This window comes from Opisthorchis viverrini (assembly GCF_000715545.1).
Source record: "Opisthorchis viverrini unplaced genomic scaffold opera_v5_94, whole genome shotgun sequence".
NCBI lineage: Eukaryota > Metazoa > Platyhelminthes > Trematoda > Opisthorchiida > Opisthorchiidae > Opisthorchis > Opisthorchis viverrini.
In genome coordinates this window covers 60,476-78,106 of record NW_008751751.1, presented here as the reverse complement: position 1 = coordinate 78,106, position 17,631 = coordinate 60,476, and the positions used below count along the sequence as shown (strand labels likewise).

Below are 17,631 nucleotides of genomic sequence, written 5' to 3'. Positions count from 1 at the left end.
TCTGGATGCAACCATTCATCGATGTTGAGGTGGATAGTCTCACCTTTATCTTTGCTCATCAATATATCAGTTCTAAAGGACTTTCCCTTGCAGCAAAAGAGTGGCTAATTGCCTGCCCGGTGTACACGATCAAAAACAATTTCATAGACGATACGATGTACGTGGGATTGTACTGCGTCGATAAGTTCCTCATGGGAAGGGATGGTCATGACCTACAATTGTATCTTTCTTTGTGAATGTTCACTTGTGAGGAAGCCTGGACGCTCCAAGTCCGGAAATTGGATAGTCAAAGAAATATTCTTCCCGCTGAGATGTTCCGTGGTGAGTTAGGTCCTGTACAGCCAGATATGGTAACGACGGCAGCTGACAGGTGTTGTGATTTGTTCATCTAGTTGCGTAAAATGGGCAGTCATCAGGCGAAGCCTGTTTGTGTTGCTCTCAGAAATCCTCACGCGTGTATCACATGAGTGATTCATGTAGGGTCAGTGTTGAATAGTGAATGAATATGGTAGATAAATATAGGTGTGGCAGAATCCGTTAGTTTACATAAGGTTAGCACATGATGTGTACACGTCACACTTTGAAGCAATAATGCGACTGAGAAGAGATAAAGATTAAAATGGTCTGAAAAGTTCACACCTAGTTTAAGGCATTTACGCAGCCGACCATTGAAGATATTCTCCTTGAATGACTAGTGCTATGAAGCTTCTTAAATGGCATAAGACGGCAAAAATTTCAGCGACGAGGCAGCTTAAATCACACTGGATTCATCTGTCACTACAAATCCAAATGGACATAAACAACTTTGGCAGACAGTAAGCTGTCAGATTCATAGCCGGACATACAAGTGAGCTCCGGAAACATGTCTTGGTAAACTATGAAAACGCTGACATATTCTGAGGCAACATGGTAAATTTCGTACCTATATGGGTAATTGGATTGTTGAGTATAGTTGTCTGAATGTGATCTTGCGGTAAAATAATGGTGCTTAGCATACTGTGGGAGCTAAGTGGCATATTGGGCTCATGGCGACAACTCCTTCTCATTAATTCACCATAGAAAAAATAAACAACACTCATGCTTTTCGTCTTCCGATTTCATTATGGAGATGGTTATGCGGGGATAGTTTCATCAATGAACTTATTTAGCCTGATTGGTATGGTCTCAATTACTTTGGCGTCAGCCCTGCAGTTTACCACTTCTAGTGTTCTTACTAGTTATTTTTCGAAGATGATATCTGGGAAAAGCCTTAATGGCTTCTGACGGATGTCATTCATTTGCGGAATGAACAGTTAATGAAGCTAAAAATGTGGTCCTTACAGACGTTTTTATTGGCTTAACGTTACAGATTCCCCATTTAAAATGCGATGATGGGGAATTCAGTTCTCGAAATGCCATGGGCGATTGCTCAGGTGGACTCAGGTGGTTGATCAAGCACCTAAAAATAACTAAAGTTTCGTCTCGCCGGCGTCTGATCGGCTACTAGACAAGTACACATGGTCATCCGACTGAAACGTTCTAGTGCTGTGCAGTATGCACGAGAAACAGAAAAGTAGCAATCAGCGTTGTCCAAAGTTCACCTTCTTACAACAATAGCGACCCCTTTTCAATTACTTGACGTGGCACAGAAAGTGCATTTACAGCCTTGGTGTAGTGGTGTATACTACTGATAAAACATGAGCGTGGCATCTGGTCAAATGCTAAGCATCTGAAAAAGGTTTGATATGAAGAACCATCGAACTTTTTTATAGGGCTTGTTTATTAACGTTTAATGTTCAAACAAAGTCCAGGAAACACACGGCTGATAGGTTTGCTGACAGCTCATTGACAACCCACGACCGGTTTCGTCCTTCTTGGGGACCACCAGGAAGGGGGCAGCCTTCAAGATTCCGTAACCCTTATGTTCTGGTTGAACGTTTGTGGAACTTCCGGCAACACACTTGTGGATATGGACTTTTCCGAACTGTGCAAATAAAGTTGTTACTTTTGTGTTAGATGGCTTCTAGCCGCCTGCACTCTGAGGAGCTCTTCCTTTAACTGTTAGCAAAATCCATGATAAGATAATCAGCGTCACGTGGTGCTAGCTGGATGAAACATGTTCGACCGAATAGGAGTGGTTAGGTCTAAAATAAACGGTTATGTAATTCTTTATCAGAGTTCGGATGAATTCCTCTTCTTTGGATAGGCCACTATGTCGCGATTAAAATGGTCTGTAATTCAAATTAGTTATATAAAATTTGGAGCCACTTAGTAAGTTATCTTTTCCGAAGCGCTTATAGCTGGACAAAGTTTTGCATCTGACACAAATCTTCGTCGAACCGGGTGAGTAGGCATGCAGTTTACCGAGTTACAAGACGAAACAGAGAACCAGGGTGTAAGATTTCTTCCGGTTAGCACACTTGCTCTGTACCGAATGTTGAATAGCGGTGGTGCTTAGGTCTTACAGTCGTTTTTCGGTAGACACTGTTGCCGCCAGAGAATCCATAAATTTAAATGTTGAACCAAAACAAATGCGTATTCTGAAGACGACGTGACTTACTTACGTCATACTGTATGGCGTGATCATTACACATTGTGTGATATTCCAAGGATTCCGGAGTGATGATAACGCGAAAGCTCAAACACTATTTTTTGACTTGGTTTTATCTAAAATGATTTTAGGCTATCGGGTGCCCCTATCGAAAAGTTGAAAGCTACAAATAAGGCCAGGTTTTTAGGTAGTGGATTTCCCTCGTTGTTTTCAGGTCTAAACGACCAAGTCTCCATGAAAGTAACGCTTTGCAGCATCCTTGAAAAAAGATATTATTCACGGATCTCGGGAGTAAAACAATTTACTATGTTTATCAGTCTAAGCAATACACATATAGAACAGGCACTGGTAGCGGTGTGGGTGCCAAGAGCATAATTACCTAAGCGATACCATCTGCTTGCCTATAGTGGAAGCAGCAAAAATGTCTCGTTATATGAAAGCTACAATAAGGCCAGGTTTTTAGGTAGTGGATTTCCCTCGTTGTTTTCAGGTCTAAACGACCAAGTCTCCATGAAAGTAACGCTTTGCAGCATCCTTGAAAAAAGATATTATTCACGGATCTCGGGAGTAAAACAATTTACTATGTTTATCAGTCTAAGCAATACACATATAGAACAGGCACTGGTAGCGGTGTGGGTGCCAAGAGCATAATTACCTAAGCGATACCATCTGCTTGCCTATAGTGGAAGCAGCAAAAATGTCTCGTTATAAGTACAAGCGACTATCAAATGCTATTTGACTAGTCACAGAAGTAGCAGATTAGGCATGTATTTCAAATAATTAAATGTGACGCACGAGGGTTCAGCTGTTTTGGTACCCATCGAGTAAGCAGGACACTAAAAACTCGTGTTCACTTTCAGGTGTATTTTGACAGCCTTTCTGCATTCTTGCACAACTATGGTATGAAGAAATTTGGAAATCTTCGTCTGATCTTGAACTCGATTTGTGCTGTGCCCATTTCACGGATCTCCAATGGAATCCAAACGTACTACATTTTCTTCCCGTTATTAGCTGGAAATCAAGCCGTTTGATTATGAGCAGCTGATTAGTGATGTAATTTACTTACTCGTGTTTTCTTCATATCACGTGGTCACTTGGTTGCTGGTTTTTCGAAAGAATGATTGCGCTGAAGACGATTAAGCCCAACATCAATAAATCCCCGCCACGTTTTGCACTCACAATTATCATGGACTTGTCACTATCAAAATTCCTCTATTTTACGGATGCAGCTAACTACGATTTTCGAAGAGTTGGAGGAATTGACACGCTCATTTGCTCACAGATGTCTATATTCTCTATCTCTTCTACGTGGTTCTGAGCAGCGTTTTGTAGCAAATAGGAGAATTTCGTATTTTGTGAGTCGAAAGTTTTCGCCCCTATAAGATTCGCAACTGTACTCATCTTCGTAAAAGGCGTAGAATACTGGTAGTAAATCCGCATCTATCTGCGTCCATAAAACTGGCTGCGACAAAGACAGGCCCTGTGTTTGTGCCGTGACACTTGAAGTGAATTTCCTTCTCCTTTTGGAATTTTTTCATTAAAACGGACTTGCATTTGAGCTACTCAAGACCTTGACTCTATCTATCTATCTATCTATCTATCTATCTATCTATCTATCTATCTATCTATCTATCTATCTATATCCCTCCAACCTTATGTCGATAGGATCAGCCATCACTGAAACTACCCTTATATTTAGCAGTGTTTGGGCCTTTTGGCACTCGTACTTAGTGGAAGAGCAACAGATATTTCGGGTGGAGTCAGCAGTATTACCACATGCGAGTCGGTGATGCCAATATAAACCCAAGGGCGGGCATTCACTCGAAGTCCTTTTGGAAGTTATCAGCCAGCCTAAGTACAGTGGCGAGAAGCAGGTAGAAGCGGAAAGCAGCAACATTCCTCAAGTGAAATGTCATGTCAAAGCTTTCTGAAGGACGCCCATTATGATAGGACCGATGACTACCGGTATTGTCATCTTAGGATGGTGGAGTGAAACAGATGTTGGTTAATAATAATAACATATTGGTTTCAGCCATCCCTCGCGCGCCTCTAGTCGGAGATGAGGTGAGGCAAATAACCCTGACCGGAAATTATGAATTTACTCAAGCATGTGCGCTGATAGGCCGCACACGACAATTTAGAGGCGCCCGCACTAGATATTACGTCTTCTTCGAATGACTCTCTTGCGCTTGAGTATTTATTTACCGTACTCACCTAGCTGTTTGCTATTCGTTACTCTTAAGTGTCATACTTCTGCAATACCTGAAACCAGAATTCTGGTTTTTCGGACTAGCATAAAAATAATAAGTTTCGTCAAGGGACAAGAACACATAAATTTGGAAGCAAACAGGAGAATTATCAGCCGGTATTTTATCATTCGGACAACATTCAGAAATCAAATTTCGGACTTTTTTGAGCATTTAGTTTGCATAGCATTCGAGGTTTCATCTCGGGCAGCATAAGCAAGCGCAATTTTCAGACTATTCGGATTTTGGCTCTCTCAGGTTATTCGGTTATTATTCTTCGTCCTGGTCCCCTCGTGGGGGGGAGTAGCAGTGATCAGATGGCTTATTCATCTGGCTTCATGAAACCGAAAGTCTTGTGAAAACAGGCTTGCACACTGTTATATGTGGTGCGGTGATGCTAAGCTGCTTTGCTCACTACTGTGCTGTCTAATATCCATCTCATTGCCCATCGTATAATCACACGGAAACTGAGTTTACAAATAAGTGGCAAAATCTGATATCCTATTCATCAATTGGGCAAAAGTGACTCTATCTTATAGCGCGTATTACACGAGATAATTTGCTAACGCCTGGTGTAATACAACCCACGCATGTCTATAAAGGTGAATAAATACATAAAGTAATCAAATAATACAAACCAAAACTATACCTTGGGAGGCTGCAAACCTGCGACCACTCGCAAGTGTGCGACCTGGGTCAACGTCTGCTGTGGCTCAGTATGATGAACACTATTTTGATAAGCAAGGAATCGCGAATTCGATTTCCTGGTAAAGCGGGAATTTATGGTATCGCGACAAAATTATTTAGGCGCCCCTTCACTGCCCATTATTACCCAGTGGGACACCTGTCACCATAGGCATATTTTTATGCAAATTTGACTTTAGCGATTAGAAATCATTATCACCTAAGGTGACACAGTTCGAAGAGTTTGTCCATTCAAACGCACTTCCTTTCTGAGCGTACAGAAAACGGGCATCTCGTACTACTATCTCCTGTCGTCGTCCAGAAGAATTTCGTGTAATCCATAGCTATTGGTTAATGCATGTGCACAGTAATATGTTATCCATAATATGGTACATGAGACAGACATCAAGCGTTCTTTCGAACGGAAGTGTTTCCTCATGTTGGAGACACGTAATACTAGCGTCTTCAAATAGGTAGCATTTGAGTGCTTCAAACTTCTCCTGTAGGTGTGTAGTGGACAATTTCCCTTATAAAGTACAAGCATCCAATAGCTTGTAGTTTCCTATGTCTTAATAGTAAGCTAGTAACCGTGATTAACTTAGTCATCAGCCTAGCAAAATGAATGGAAGCTACCAACCTAAATTTGGAAACCACAAGTTTCTATTTTGATACAGCATAGAGGACAACAATACTCTATTGTCTTCGATCCTATCAGGAAGGTCAGCTTCTTGAAAGCAACCACTGAATGCCCGAAATCTACCGAAACTCTCAGGTCCGCTAGATGTTAACCAGATAGACAACGCCCCCTCAATATGCAGCGCGTCACAGCCAGACCGTGTGCGTCAGACCAAGTTCTGACAGTGTCCTTCCAATAAAGTGCTTGAGGCCGTTGTACTTTTCGCACTCGCACGCACTCGCGATCTCGCAACCACTTTGTTGGAATATAGCTATTGTGTTCCCTTCTGTGAGCCTTTTTCTCTCCGACACTAGGCACTGGAGCGAGTCAGCAGCAGATACCACAGGCCGGCGAATCAACGGATAACAAATCCACAATTCGAAGTCAGCGCTTTCTAACTGATGTCGTTGCATGCGCTTCTTGGGTTGAAAGATGGCCTTCAGAGTGGCTAATTTCATTGTATTCAGTGGCCCAGATAGCCAGTCTTCTCAACAGTGAAATGCAATAGACCAAAGTTTATACGTATTGGAAACTTTGGCCTTCAGTCCCTACGACGCCTCATAATTTTGAAACGTCATTTGGATTGTTGTGTCACTACATGGGCTACAAAGTAAAAACTAAAACTCAGGATGAAGTTGGCTAACTGTAGAGAGTGAAATTAGGCAGAGTGAAATTAGGCTTCAGTAGAGGTAAGGTTTTTTAAGCTTAGCATGCACGGGGTTGGTTGTTGAAGTTGAAATTCCAAGAATAGTCACATTCGGATTGAACTTGCATGGTAGTTCTGGTGATGTCAGGTTTCTATGCCCATCATGCCTTGCTTCTGTTATCCTTTAGAAACAAAACAGCTGGATGTTCATCCATTGACACAGTGAAAGCGATATGCAACGCCATCACGACAGTTTTGCGCTTCAATTTACAAAAGCATGGCCAGGAAGTAGGTAGCGAAACGTGAATAAAGTCCGTTGTTTGAAGTTTCAAAAAGCTTCCCGTAATAGTACATCCGACGCCCAAAACTCTGGATTTGGACACACGTTTCTGAAGTGTTACTGTTTCTCAATCTGTATGAGAACAATAACTGAGCACCATACATTCCATTCAACTACTGTTTAAGGTACTTACCCATTAGTCGTACCAGCTGTAAGCCTCTTTCATGAAGCACGTGGTGCACATATATCTACCTGAATAGGATCATTCGTTGAGGATTCATGAGCGACAATACATGAATCTTTATTGTTTGAAATTTGAAAATGCCTTCTCCTTGATCCACGGTGCATCAATAGTTGAAGTTAACCAAGTGAATAGATCTTTTCAGAGAACCTGTTGTAACCAAAGGCTGACAAGTCGTTAGGTATGTACGATTGCAGTTGTCTACGGAATACCTAACAAGAACGAAGCCTTACAAATCTGAATCAAACAAAAACCGTCGTTGTTGTCGAAGTAATTTATGAACGATAGGGACAATGGGAAATTTTCTATCCCATCACACCTTAGACGTTGTCAAGAATAGAAGAAACTGATTTTCCCCTTTCTACTAGGTTGCACTTATTATTGTTCGGTGACTAGTGAGAGGACATGAAAGGTGCTAAATGAAGTACACTCTAATGTTATGTTCGATCAGTGCTTACCGAACTCCAGATTTCTGCTCATACGATGAATCGAAGTGCTATCCCAAGAGTGGGTTATTTTGACTTGTCACCTAAACTGTGGGCCACTGAATCCGGTTAGATCTGATTGAGGCATCTCACGGATGCAATCTCTCGAACAATTAGTTTGACTCAAATTGACTGGACATAAGTCAATAGGGTTATTACTCCATACCATTTCAAACATTGTAACAGATTCCATCTCTTTATTGAAATGTGTAATTTTATATAAATGACAGCCTATGAAAACCATCGTTGATGATATCCGAGGTCATTTCTTATACATAACAAGTGCTGGGTTCTAGAAACATTAGGAGCATGTGGCATTCTGGCATGATTGTACCATCATGCTAACACTTAAAAAGGTCTGGTGTGGAAAAGTAAGTCTACTCATCATTTCTGTGTGGTGATTCATCACTTCAAAAGCCCGCTAGGTAGATATGTAGGGAATAGCCAGTGTCGATATTGTAGGCTTGTGCTTCATAACACTTATCGCGTAGCAGTGTGCTTGGTCCCATTCGGCTACATTACACCAAAGCTACCTACCGTGCCTGAGTTGAATATTCCAGTGCGTGTCGTCAAGTGTTGTACGTTTTCCAGCTATTTGCTTTTGAATGAAGTCTCTCAACAGTGCGTTACCCAAGTGAAAACATGATTTATTTTGGTCTTCTGTCAAACTTCTCGAAATGGTAATCCCTATACACTTTTGATAAGTATTTTGACCAGATAAATCGAGACCAAGTACTGAAAGTCCTGCAATCTGGTCCATCATTTCTTGTGTAAAACTGTCCATGCCTGGAAAAATTTCATTCGCATTTTGAATTCGCCGAAGGATAAGACTGTGAAAATTAGTGGCACTCCAAATTATCAGCATTATGAAAAAAACAAAATGCATGATCGAAAGAGCACTTTTAAATTGAGATTTATTTTCCAAAATCCTGATGCGTGTAAGCGCATGGTATAACGAAGAGCTCGACTTTCAGCCAGCGTAGTCTCTTCTACTCTCGGGAAACTAGTTAAGTAGCTTCACTACTTGTTTTACAGAGCACCCATAAATCATGTTTTGGCTTAAAATTGATGTGCTTTTTGCTCCACGAAATTTTATTCCAGTAGACGTCTGGACCATAAGTCGGCTATCTTAGTGGCTTTCTGATATGAAGCAGCGGCCAGGGCTTCGTTAGATGAGGTGCAACCCTTGAAATTTGCTATCGAAATGAATATAAAAACGCATCAAACCGCATCGAAACTGCACTGATGTTTACGGCCTGGTACGCATGAATGGTTGAAACCCATGGGGAAAATGTGATAGAGAAGTTCACGAAATAAACTCCTGTGCAAAATGATTCGCTTTTAATCAGAGTCAAATGAATCCAGCAGGATCTACCTTTCGCGAGATTCTTTGAGTAAATTTTCTGCACAAGGACCCTTGGCTACAACATTCGAGATATCGCTCCATAATATTTTGCCGGAACAGGCCACAACCAAGTTCGCGATAGCCCATGACTGGCTTGGAAATTAATAGATAAGCACATTCCCCTATTGTCAGTGAGCCTCGAGTTCTGTCTGAATTCAACTTGTAGGCAATCCTGGAAATATACCTATTCACAAACTAACTTGGTTTTAACGAGATTTAGCTGAATTTGGCTAAATATCTCGTTTATGTCATACTCCTTAGATATAATTTGTGTTCAAGTTGAACTCAATTTGGTGTACATTTAGAGACCATGTGTATCTGCTGTGTCTCAAGGAGGAGGAATCCGGTAGCTAACTGTCGATGGATCATCAACGGCCTCATGGGCATTATGTTCTGTCATTTCATTAGGATCTATAATGGCCTTGAAGCAAGATGGCTGAAAAGGTCATCAGAAGCTGCTCATACAAGATAGCTACATGTGAGATTGTATAATTATTTTCGTGCCTTTTTTATTTTCATTTTCCTTCTGTGCTCTTGGATGGACCATCAATGAGGCCCCTCACCCGGTGTCAAAAATACACTGGATCCTGTCGTTTGAGGTTTTGGGTACTTACCATGGATATTGAGTGTATAGACCTTGTCAAGCCGGGTAACGATCCACTTGTTAATTACTGTGATCGACTAAACGGTCTCCAGCTACACTGACTTTCGTTTCCTTGCGTTCTCCAACAAAGCGGGTTTCTTTTACTTTGTTTAATCTGATGTATTTACGGTGGTAAAAAGAAGCTTATTTCTCCGGTTCCGTAGCCAAAAATGACTTTGTATTTCGAGGATGATGATTTTCATTTACTTTGAAAACCTTTTATGTTTATAAGAATCAGGAGGACTGTACAGGAGCTTTAGCGGTTTTCCAACAAATACACAAACCAAACCTGATTCATTCTTGTGTTGCGTTCCGCAAATCCCCGAGTAATTAGAAGCCGAACGATAACGTGTTCTGCATGTGCAGTGTTACGAAGTCTGGTAATCAACTGTACTTGGTTTTGCCCCGGAATTGCGTGTGCGTTCGGTTTTGCCCTATTTTACCATGCATTAATATGCGATCCTAACGAAAGAGCAAAGGAGTGTCGACTTTTCCCAGGTTAGGCGCATCATTTCATGATTACATCAAACCAGCTTACCGCTGGCACGTTAGACTCTGGTTGAACACAGTCCGACGCTTCATAGTTGTCCGAGTTTTAATCCTGGATAGATCTGTGCAGTGACCATCGAGTTAACTGGTTACACCTTCTTTAGGAAGACTAGCAGACTAAATACCTTTGGGCTAATGCCTAACAGTCGGACTTTGCTTTCGACTTACCGGGGTGCTGTTCCCATCTATTGAGACGAAGCTTTAAAACGTCTTATGTTGATTTCCACTACAAATCATCAGTGTCTTTTAACCATATAGTTTATAGGCATTGAGCATAACAAACAACCGTTACCAAGACGACTCTTGAAAGAATATTATCTCAGTCAGAATAAAAACACATCACACAATGCATATACGCAATATATACACAATATATCCCAATGAGATATACACATGATTTGATCAAATCGCAGTGTCCCATGTCTTACTCTTCCCCTCTCATCATTAACACAGTAAATTAATTGTACCTGTAGCATCTGGAGATTGAGATGCGTGACTGCATCAAAAAGGAGATAAACGGCCGGATCATTTGTACCGCATTATTACCATAACTAATGTCAGTGATAGCGAATGGATGTCACAGCACGGAAATACACTGGAGGCACCTATGAAACTTTAAAACGGAATTATGCCACTTATCCTCTCTGAAAATGAAAGGAGTTGCGATAGTGGTTGGCTTAGCCCGCACCGGGAACGGAATTACCAACTAGGACAATGAGCAGTCTATCAAAAGTTCATGAAGACGGGGAGCTCACGAGAGTACGCGTCTCGCCTATCAGAATGCACTTCGTGTAGGCACAAGCCAAACTACTTAGCGCCGTTGTCCCAGATTATCTTAGTCATGCGACAATATTCTAATACCCTTTGATCTTACCTCCCTGAAAAATGCTGCGAAATAAACATGCGCTACTAGAAGATAATAAGGTATGCTGGTACGTTGGTGCACAAGAATCAGATGGATTAGCGAATAATCAAGCGATTCTTGTTGTCAGTGCAGAGAACAAAGTCATACACTAGGTGACAAGCTGGTCTATCTTGCAGTCAGGGACTACCTCATCGATTTTCAATTCACGGGAGGGAGCTAGGCGTTATTCATCCTAAACCGCACCTTTCATGAGAGCACCAAGACTTCAGTTGGACTAATGCTGGTGTGCATTGAAATTGTCAGTTTAGTTTAACTAACGACCTGTCGGGCCACCAGTTAATTAACTGTGCAGATGTAAAAGGTTTTACATGTTCTATAGGTACATTAGTAAGCCACGAGTTGCATAACATCATGACTGAATTACCCCAGGCAATGTGAACTTTTAGATTTGACATACAAACCTTCATCTGCTGAACAAGGGTAATTGCGTGCCACTACATTTTCAAGGTGAAGTACACGCTGAGGAACTAGGCACGAGGGGTAAAGGTAAGGTACAGAGGTAAAACTGCAACACGGAGTGTGGTTCCGTGGTAATCCACCAAAAGTACCATGAATTCTTCGGGTGATGATGACTTTCGTTTCTGTCAAGGATAGAATGCTTGGTTACCTGCAGTGGAAGAAGAATGACGGTACCATAAAATGGACATTTAGGGACAATGGCGTCGAAAGACGTTAGCAAAAGTTTCGGACAAACAAAGATTGAACTGTAATCCCGTTTCCGTCTAACGTCTACTTATGTCCGACATATCACTCAATGCAATCACTTACTCTCAAAGCCCAAAGGTTAAATCGGCTCAATAACCCTATTTGAGGAAACATAAAGTGTGAAAGTCCGAGAAAGAAAGAAAGCACCCTTCGGGATTGTGTGAGAGGTGGTATCTGAGCCCGTCACACAGACAGCTGAATAAAAATAGGTGGATATAAGAAATTCATAGCAAAATGAGTAATTTCATTCTTTACATTCTGGATGCATTAATAGATGCAGTCGGGTGTACAGGTCATCACACAAACGGAGGACCTCTACTGTAATGTGCTCTTAATAGAACTATCATAAGTCAAACTATCCTATACGCCGGCTATCACCAAAGCGATTGTGTGCTCAATCGGATTTGTGTCTATATAAAACGCTTTATAGACCTTCAGTACTATATCGTTTATTTCAGCTGTCATCTTGCCGTTGTTGTAGAGATACAATGCTGTAATGATCCTGTGGTTTGTAGTAACTGGAACTCAACTCCTTAAGGTTTGACCCTGCAAAGAAGACCGCCGGGGAACAACCCTTTGAAGAACAGCCAGGCACTCTACAGCAAGGAATCGTATTACAAGGCGGTCTGGAGTAAAGTCGTGTCGTCCTGTACAATAAGAGTGTAAAAGCAGTAGAGAATTTCCTTTAGGCGACCAACATCTCCGTATTTATAGAAGCAGCGATGCTAACCTCCTATTTGGAAGGACATATTAGAGATGGTCTTCTCGAAAAATGGCACACATTAGAAACGCTGATCGCGATCACCAGTCCTTTATACACTGCGGTCAAAATAACCGAAGAGTCTGGTGTTATTCAAAAGGCACATGCTGTGCACAACTGCTTTAGGAGTCAGACGTTTGTGCCACCGGGCAAGCCCCACCTTCTGCCTCCAAATTGGTCAGACAGTTGAGTCAGTAGATCCTCGAAGGACCTCTCAAAAGGTTCTAACAGCTGCTGCCTCGCGGTTCAGTCATAGGATAGTGTAAGGGCCCTGGAACAGAACCTTACATCATCCCACTGCTTTATGGGCCAAACTTTTGAATCAAACGCTCAACTTGGAGTGCCTCACTCAAACATCTGTCTTGAGTCTGGGCATCTGGGAATCATCATCCACCATTGCACATTTTCATTCGTGTCTTTAGTATTGCCAAAGCTTGGTACGTTCATCTTCTGGTTAGCACAGTATCGGGACGGCTCGTCTTATAGGCCAGTGGAAAAATTTGTTTACACGGCATGGTTATTCACAAACCCAAGAGTGCCCCACGAATCCCTCAGTCACCAGTAAATAAGGATAAGAACTAAATAACAGAGCTGAAGAATGAATTCGACTCCTTCCACACTGACGTTCCGTTGGGTAACACTTCAGAATACAGAAACCCCTTCCTGAGTCTGACAGGGAAGTCTCCTCTCGCTTTCTGCATCCACAACGCCTTGCAAACCATGCTTTGTGGTCGAAGTAATCCGGGGATAGCGTAAACAACGATTTTGTTGTTCATGTGTGTCTCAGATTCCTGAATTGACTACTATCAAACAGTGGTGATCCTCACAGTAGGATGAATGGGTAATATAAGCACCCGCTTGCAAATTATCCTCTCTGTGAATGCTCAGCCGACATAACCAAGGAGAGACACTCTGCCGATTGAAGTTTTTGTAATGTAAAGATAAAAAGATTCCCTAAATAACACAACCTTTTTGCGGCATTGAGGGCCTATAGCTTTTATGTAACTTTCACTTGCGAAATCTAGTGCCGGTAGCTCCGAAATCACTCAACGCTATCGGGCTTCTGTTCGGATAGATGGGCACAATCATCCACCTCTTATAGATACAGACTGACATTTTGACGGAAGGCAACAATAATGTTACTTGGTTGCAATGCTTTTTGGGCTAGTAACTAGTGCTTTGGTGCCATAAATGGAATGTGATATAAATATTTTTAAAATCCCAAAACCACGTGACTTTCGCACAGTCTAACTGACACAACCAGCAAGTAGATATCTTCAGATTAAAAATTTGAGGAACTGTTTTCCGCGACTTTGCATAAAGTCAATGCCAGTCAGAAAGTTTGTATCTTAGCTTTATGTAGGCTGAAATATAAGGCATAGACAACATTCCGTGACACCACTAATACTTATGATTTTCTCTAAGGTTTAGCAGTTTTCGACATAACGCTGTTATTCATTCTTGTTTTCTGCATTTTAATTAGGTGACATCACCATAGTGTTCTCATGCGAAACGTTCACCTACCTGATGTTTGGATCCCTGTTCTACATCATCTTTCCGGTCTCCAAACGGTGCATCACGTTCACAGCTGTCCCAATGGACAATAGGCACCAGCAATGTATGATGCGTTTTCTGAGTAGTGCTCGACTGATGAATTATCATAAATAACGCTGCGTATTATTACTCGTACTCTATTGGCACATTTATTCGAGGACCTGGTGACGATCAGCCCAGCTTCTTTAGAGATTAGTTTCATGCATATAGAAAACATGTAGTTCGGACGCAAAAGCCGGTTACGTTAGGTCTACATTCATGTCCACACTCTTTTGGTGGACTTAGATAAAATCAACATCTTTGACCTTTGGGCTGAAAGAGGTACATCTCTGACCTATGAGCAGCGCATCCATCAACCAACCTTATTATGATTTTGAATAAACAGTATAACTGAATTATGTTTTAGCCGTTCAGTCAGTCGCAAGAGTGTGACTGGGACAGAATCACCAGACCGTTTCATCTTCCAAGTCATTCGTCTCAGTGTTTACAGAGAAATCCCCTTGCAATAAGTTTATCTATAACCACGCTCCTTTTACTTTACCCATATTTGGCCAGGATCACCATGGCCACGTTAGAAAGAAACTGAACCAGTTTGTTTTCACTTAGGCAGTTTCGCTGTTTCTTCACGAAAACTAAACAAAAGCCTACACGTAATGTACAAAACATGATAGTTCTTATCATCTAGGCAAGTGCCAGTCCGGTAGAGTTATTTCGTCTTCAGTAGCATCTTTCTCCGATCCCGGCATCAATTGAGCTTACGATACGGCAGTGAAGCATCGGTGTTGAACACTGATTTCATACTGTCGATGATGATGATGATGATGATGATGATGATGATGATGATGATGATGATGATGAGGATGACGGTGATGAGCTTACGAGGCCTAGATGAAGGCAACGAACAATTGTACTGCCGCGCGTTCTTGAGACCTGTAGGCCTTTAATGCTGATCTGGAGCTAACGCAATTGATTCAATCCACGTCCGCCTGTTGTTCGATTCAGATGCTTGGGACCTAATTGCACGCCTAATGTGATGGTTGAAAAAACTTACGGTTACTGAGTGGAGAAGATGGTGAATTCTTGTCAGTAAAAACATACAGGGCCGAAACTTTTTAAAAACAATCACGAAATGGTAGTACCAGTAAGACTGAATAAATCTAATGAAAGCGATAGCAAAGACGACTAGATTAAAATTCCGGTGCGTTTTCATGAACTAATAGTTTTTAAACTTTCAGCAGTAACGCCAGCTCAGGTGCCAAGTAGTGGGATGGAAGCACAGGTTGCCCAAATGTGACGGGAGCACTCGGATGTGGAGATTGGGCCATAGGCTTTCCGATCAGTGAGTTCGTCACTTAACTATCTCGAACACATAAACCATGGCGTCCCGAACCTGTCTACAGCGTTTGCAGGTGCACCGATTAAAAAATCAGCTCCCCTTGAAGAATATCACTTGATCAAGTGTGATGCACACTTTTTTAAAATATTTTGTTCGTTCCTATCTTATAAAACTTATAAGACTGACTGAAACAAGCCGACAATCGAACGACTGTCTTGTCATGCTTGATGAACGTGATCTCCATCTTCTAGGCAATCGTTGGATACCGCTAACGCCGAATCACAAACAAGTTGCATAGGTTACTAATTTGCACACCTAGCAATTTTTACGTAGGATTCAACCGAGGTTCAGATGATCCACTTATTTGTGAAGTTTTGTTTAATTAACTGGGCAGCTTGCAACTCCCGAAAGACTATACCGTGCGTAAATCTCTGCTCGATCTGGCGACGTATGACTACGTTTCGGTATTTCACTTCGCCTAAACAAATGAAAGAATGCAGGCTCACGATCGGAATGATTGAAATGACAATTGTTAATTTTATTGGCGTGCATCAATCGTTTTGATCCTGAAGCCGATGCTCACTAAAATAAAATTCTTCCATCGGCAGAAATAAATTCCTCCGGGTAAAATCTCTCACACATTCTTTCTATTATTCAGTCAGATGGTTTCATGTATTATCCCATTTTTAGATTTGTAGATTTTTATTTAAATCTCAAAAGATTTAGCCAACAGTTTTCTGTGCTTTGTTTGCTTCAATTTGAATAACGCTTTCCGATCTGAACTGACATTATGGCGATCGATACTAATCAAGTATTTGATCGGTTATTGATTGAGTGAGGCACCATAAAAAATATTGCACAGCCACGGAAACGTACAATTCAAAATTTGGTTTTCCGTAAAACACACAGTCTAGAAGGCATATGGTCAACACTTTCTGATTACTTTAAAATCGTACTTCAGCTAAACTGTTGTATTTCATCCTGCTTGACGATGAGCGCTTTCGTGACTTTGTTCCATACAAATCCAAGTAGAAGTAGATCATGCATTATTTCATACAGATGTAAACGGGTCCATTGCGGACGAGTTATAAAAGCCAACAAATTAGTTGGTGATAACTGGTTGATTTGCCAATCCTAAACTCAAAATATTTCCTCAAAGAAAGCCCCTTGATCTCGTCCTGTCCATCCGAAAAGCTGCCGAGGCGGGCGTGCCAATCAACTTGCTTATCCCCGTGCCCCATAGTGGTGACCAATCGATAATAGGCTTGAGCTGAAGGAATTAGCGCGTGAACACCTCATACCGATGCTTTTAGCATCTTGACTTGCTACTTGGAAACACTAGTGTACCTCGAGCTTCGGCAAATCCGCATGTGTGCTTACATATCACCAAAAGACGAGGGAGTATAGAATACAACACCTCAACAGTGTATAAATGCGCTACGCCGACGGAATTACGCAAAGGAAAATCGGTCGGATATCGGAGCAGGACGTTTTTCAATTTCTTGCTGGATTGAATAGACACATATGCGGATAATATGTGCGTTCTGTCGGAGGTACGCGAAACTCTCATCGACGACGATAGTTGTCGCACAGTGTTGTAATCCAGTACTATGGGTGAACTGTGGTTATCAACGGATGAATTCATGATACTCAACAAACTACACTATGCAACTGAGCTTTTGTGGTAGTGCCACTTTATTTTTTTGTGGAGCGATGATCAGGGGGTGCACAAACGTTTCACAAAGTAGAGCCAAAAGAACGATTTTTCCTGATTAAAAGCTTTGTTGGCTTGGCAATGCGAATGCGTGCCTAATTTGTAAACCAGGGGATCTGTTTGTTTCTTTTCGTGTGGTATTCGAATACTGGACGGACGGTGGCAACCTGTTTATCTGTAAGACCTCCATTTATCTGTTAACTGACAGATCATGTACCTTAAAATCTCTTTTTTCCTTCAAAAGTTTCATAC

The 17,631-nt window shown here is 41.6% G+C and overlaps 1 protein-coding gene across 1 annotated transcript in view; it reads left to right on the top strand.

The window, feature by feature from the left end:
• Positions 1-236: 236 nt before the first annotated feature.
• Positions 237-17,631, top strand: part of T265_05185 (hypothetical protein) — a gene marked incomplete at both ends in the record, with an annotated part of 51,418 nt that continues 34,023 nt past the window's right edge. The window contains one exon of the mRNA XM_009170129.1: positions 237-321. Within this exon, the coding sequence (XP_009168393.1) occupies positions 237-321 (85 nt within the window). The remainder of the gene's footprint in view (positions 322-17,631) is intronic.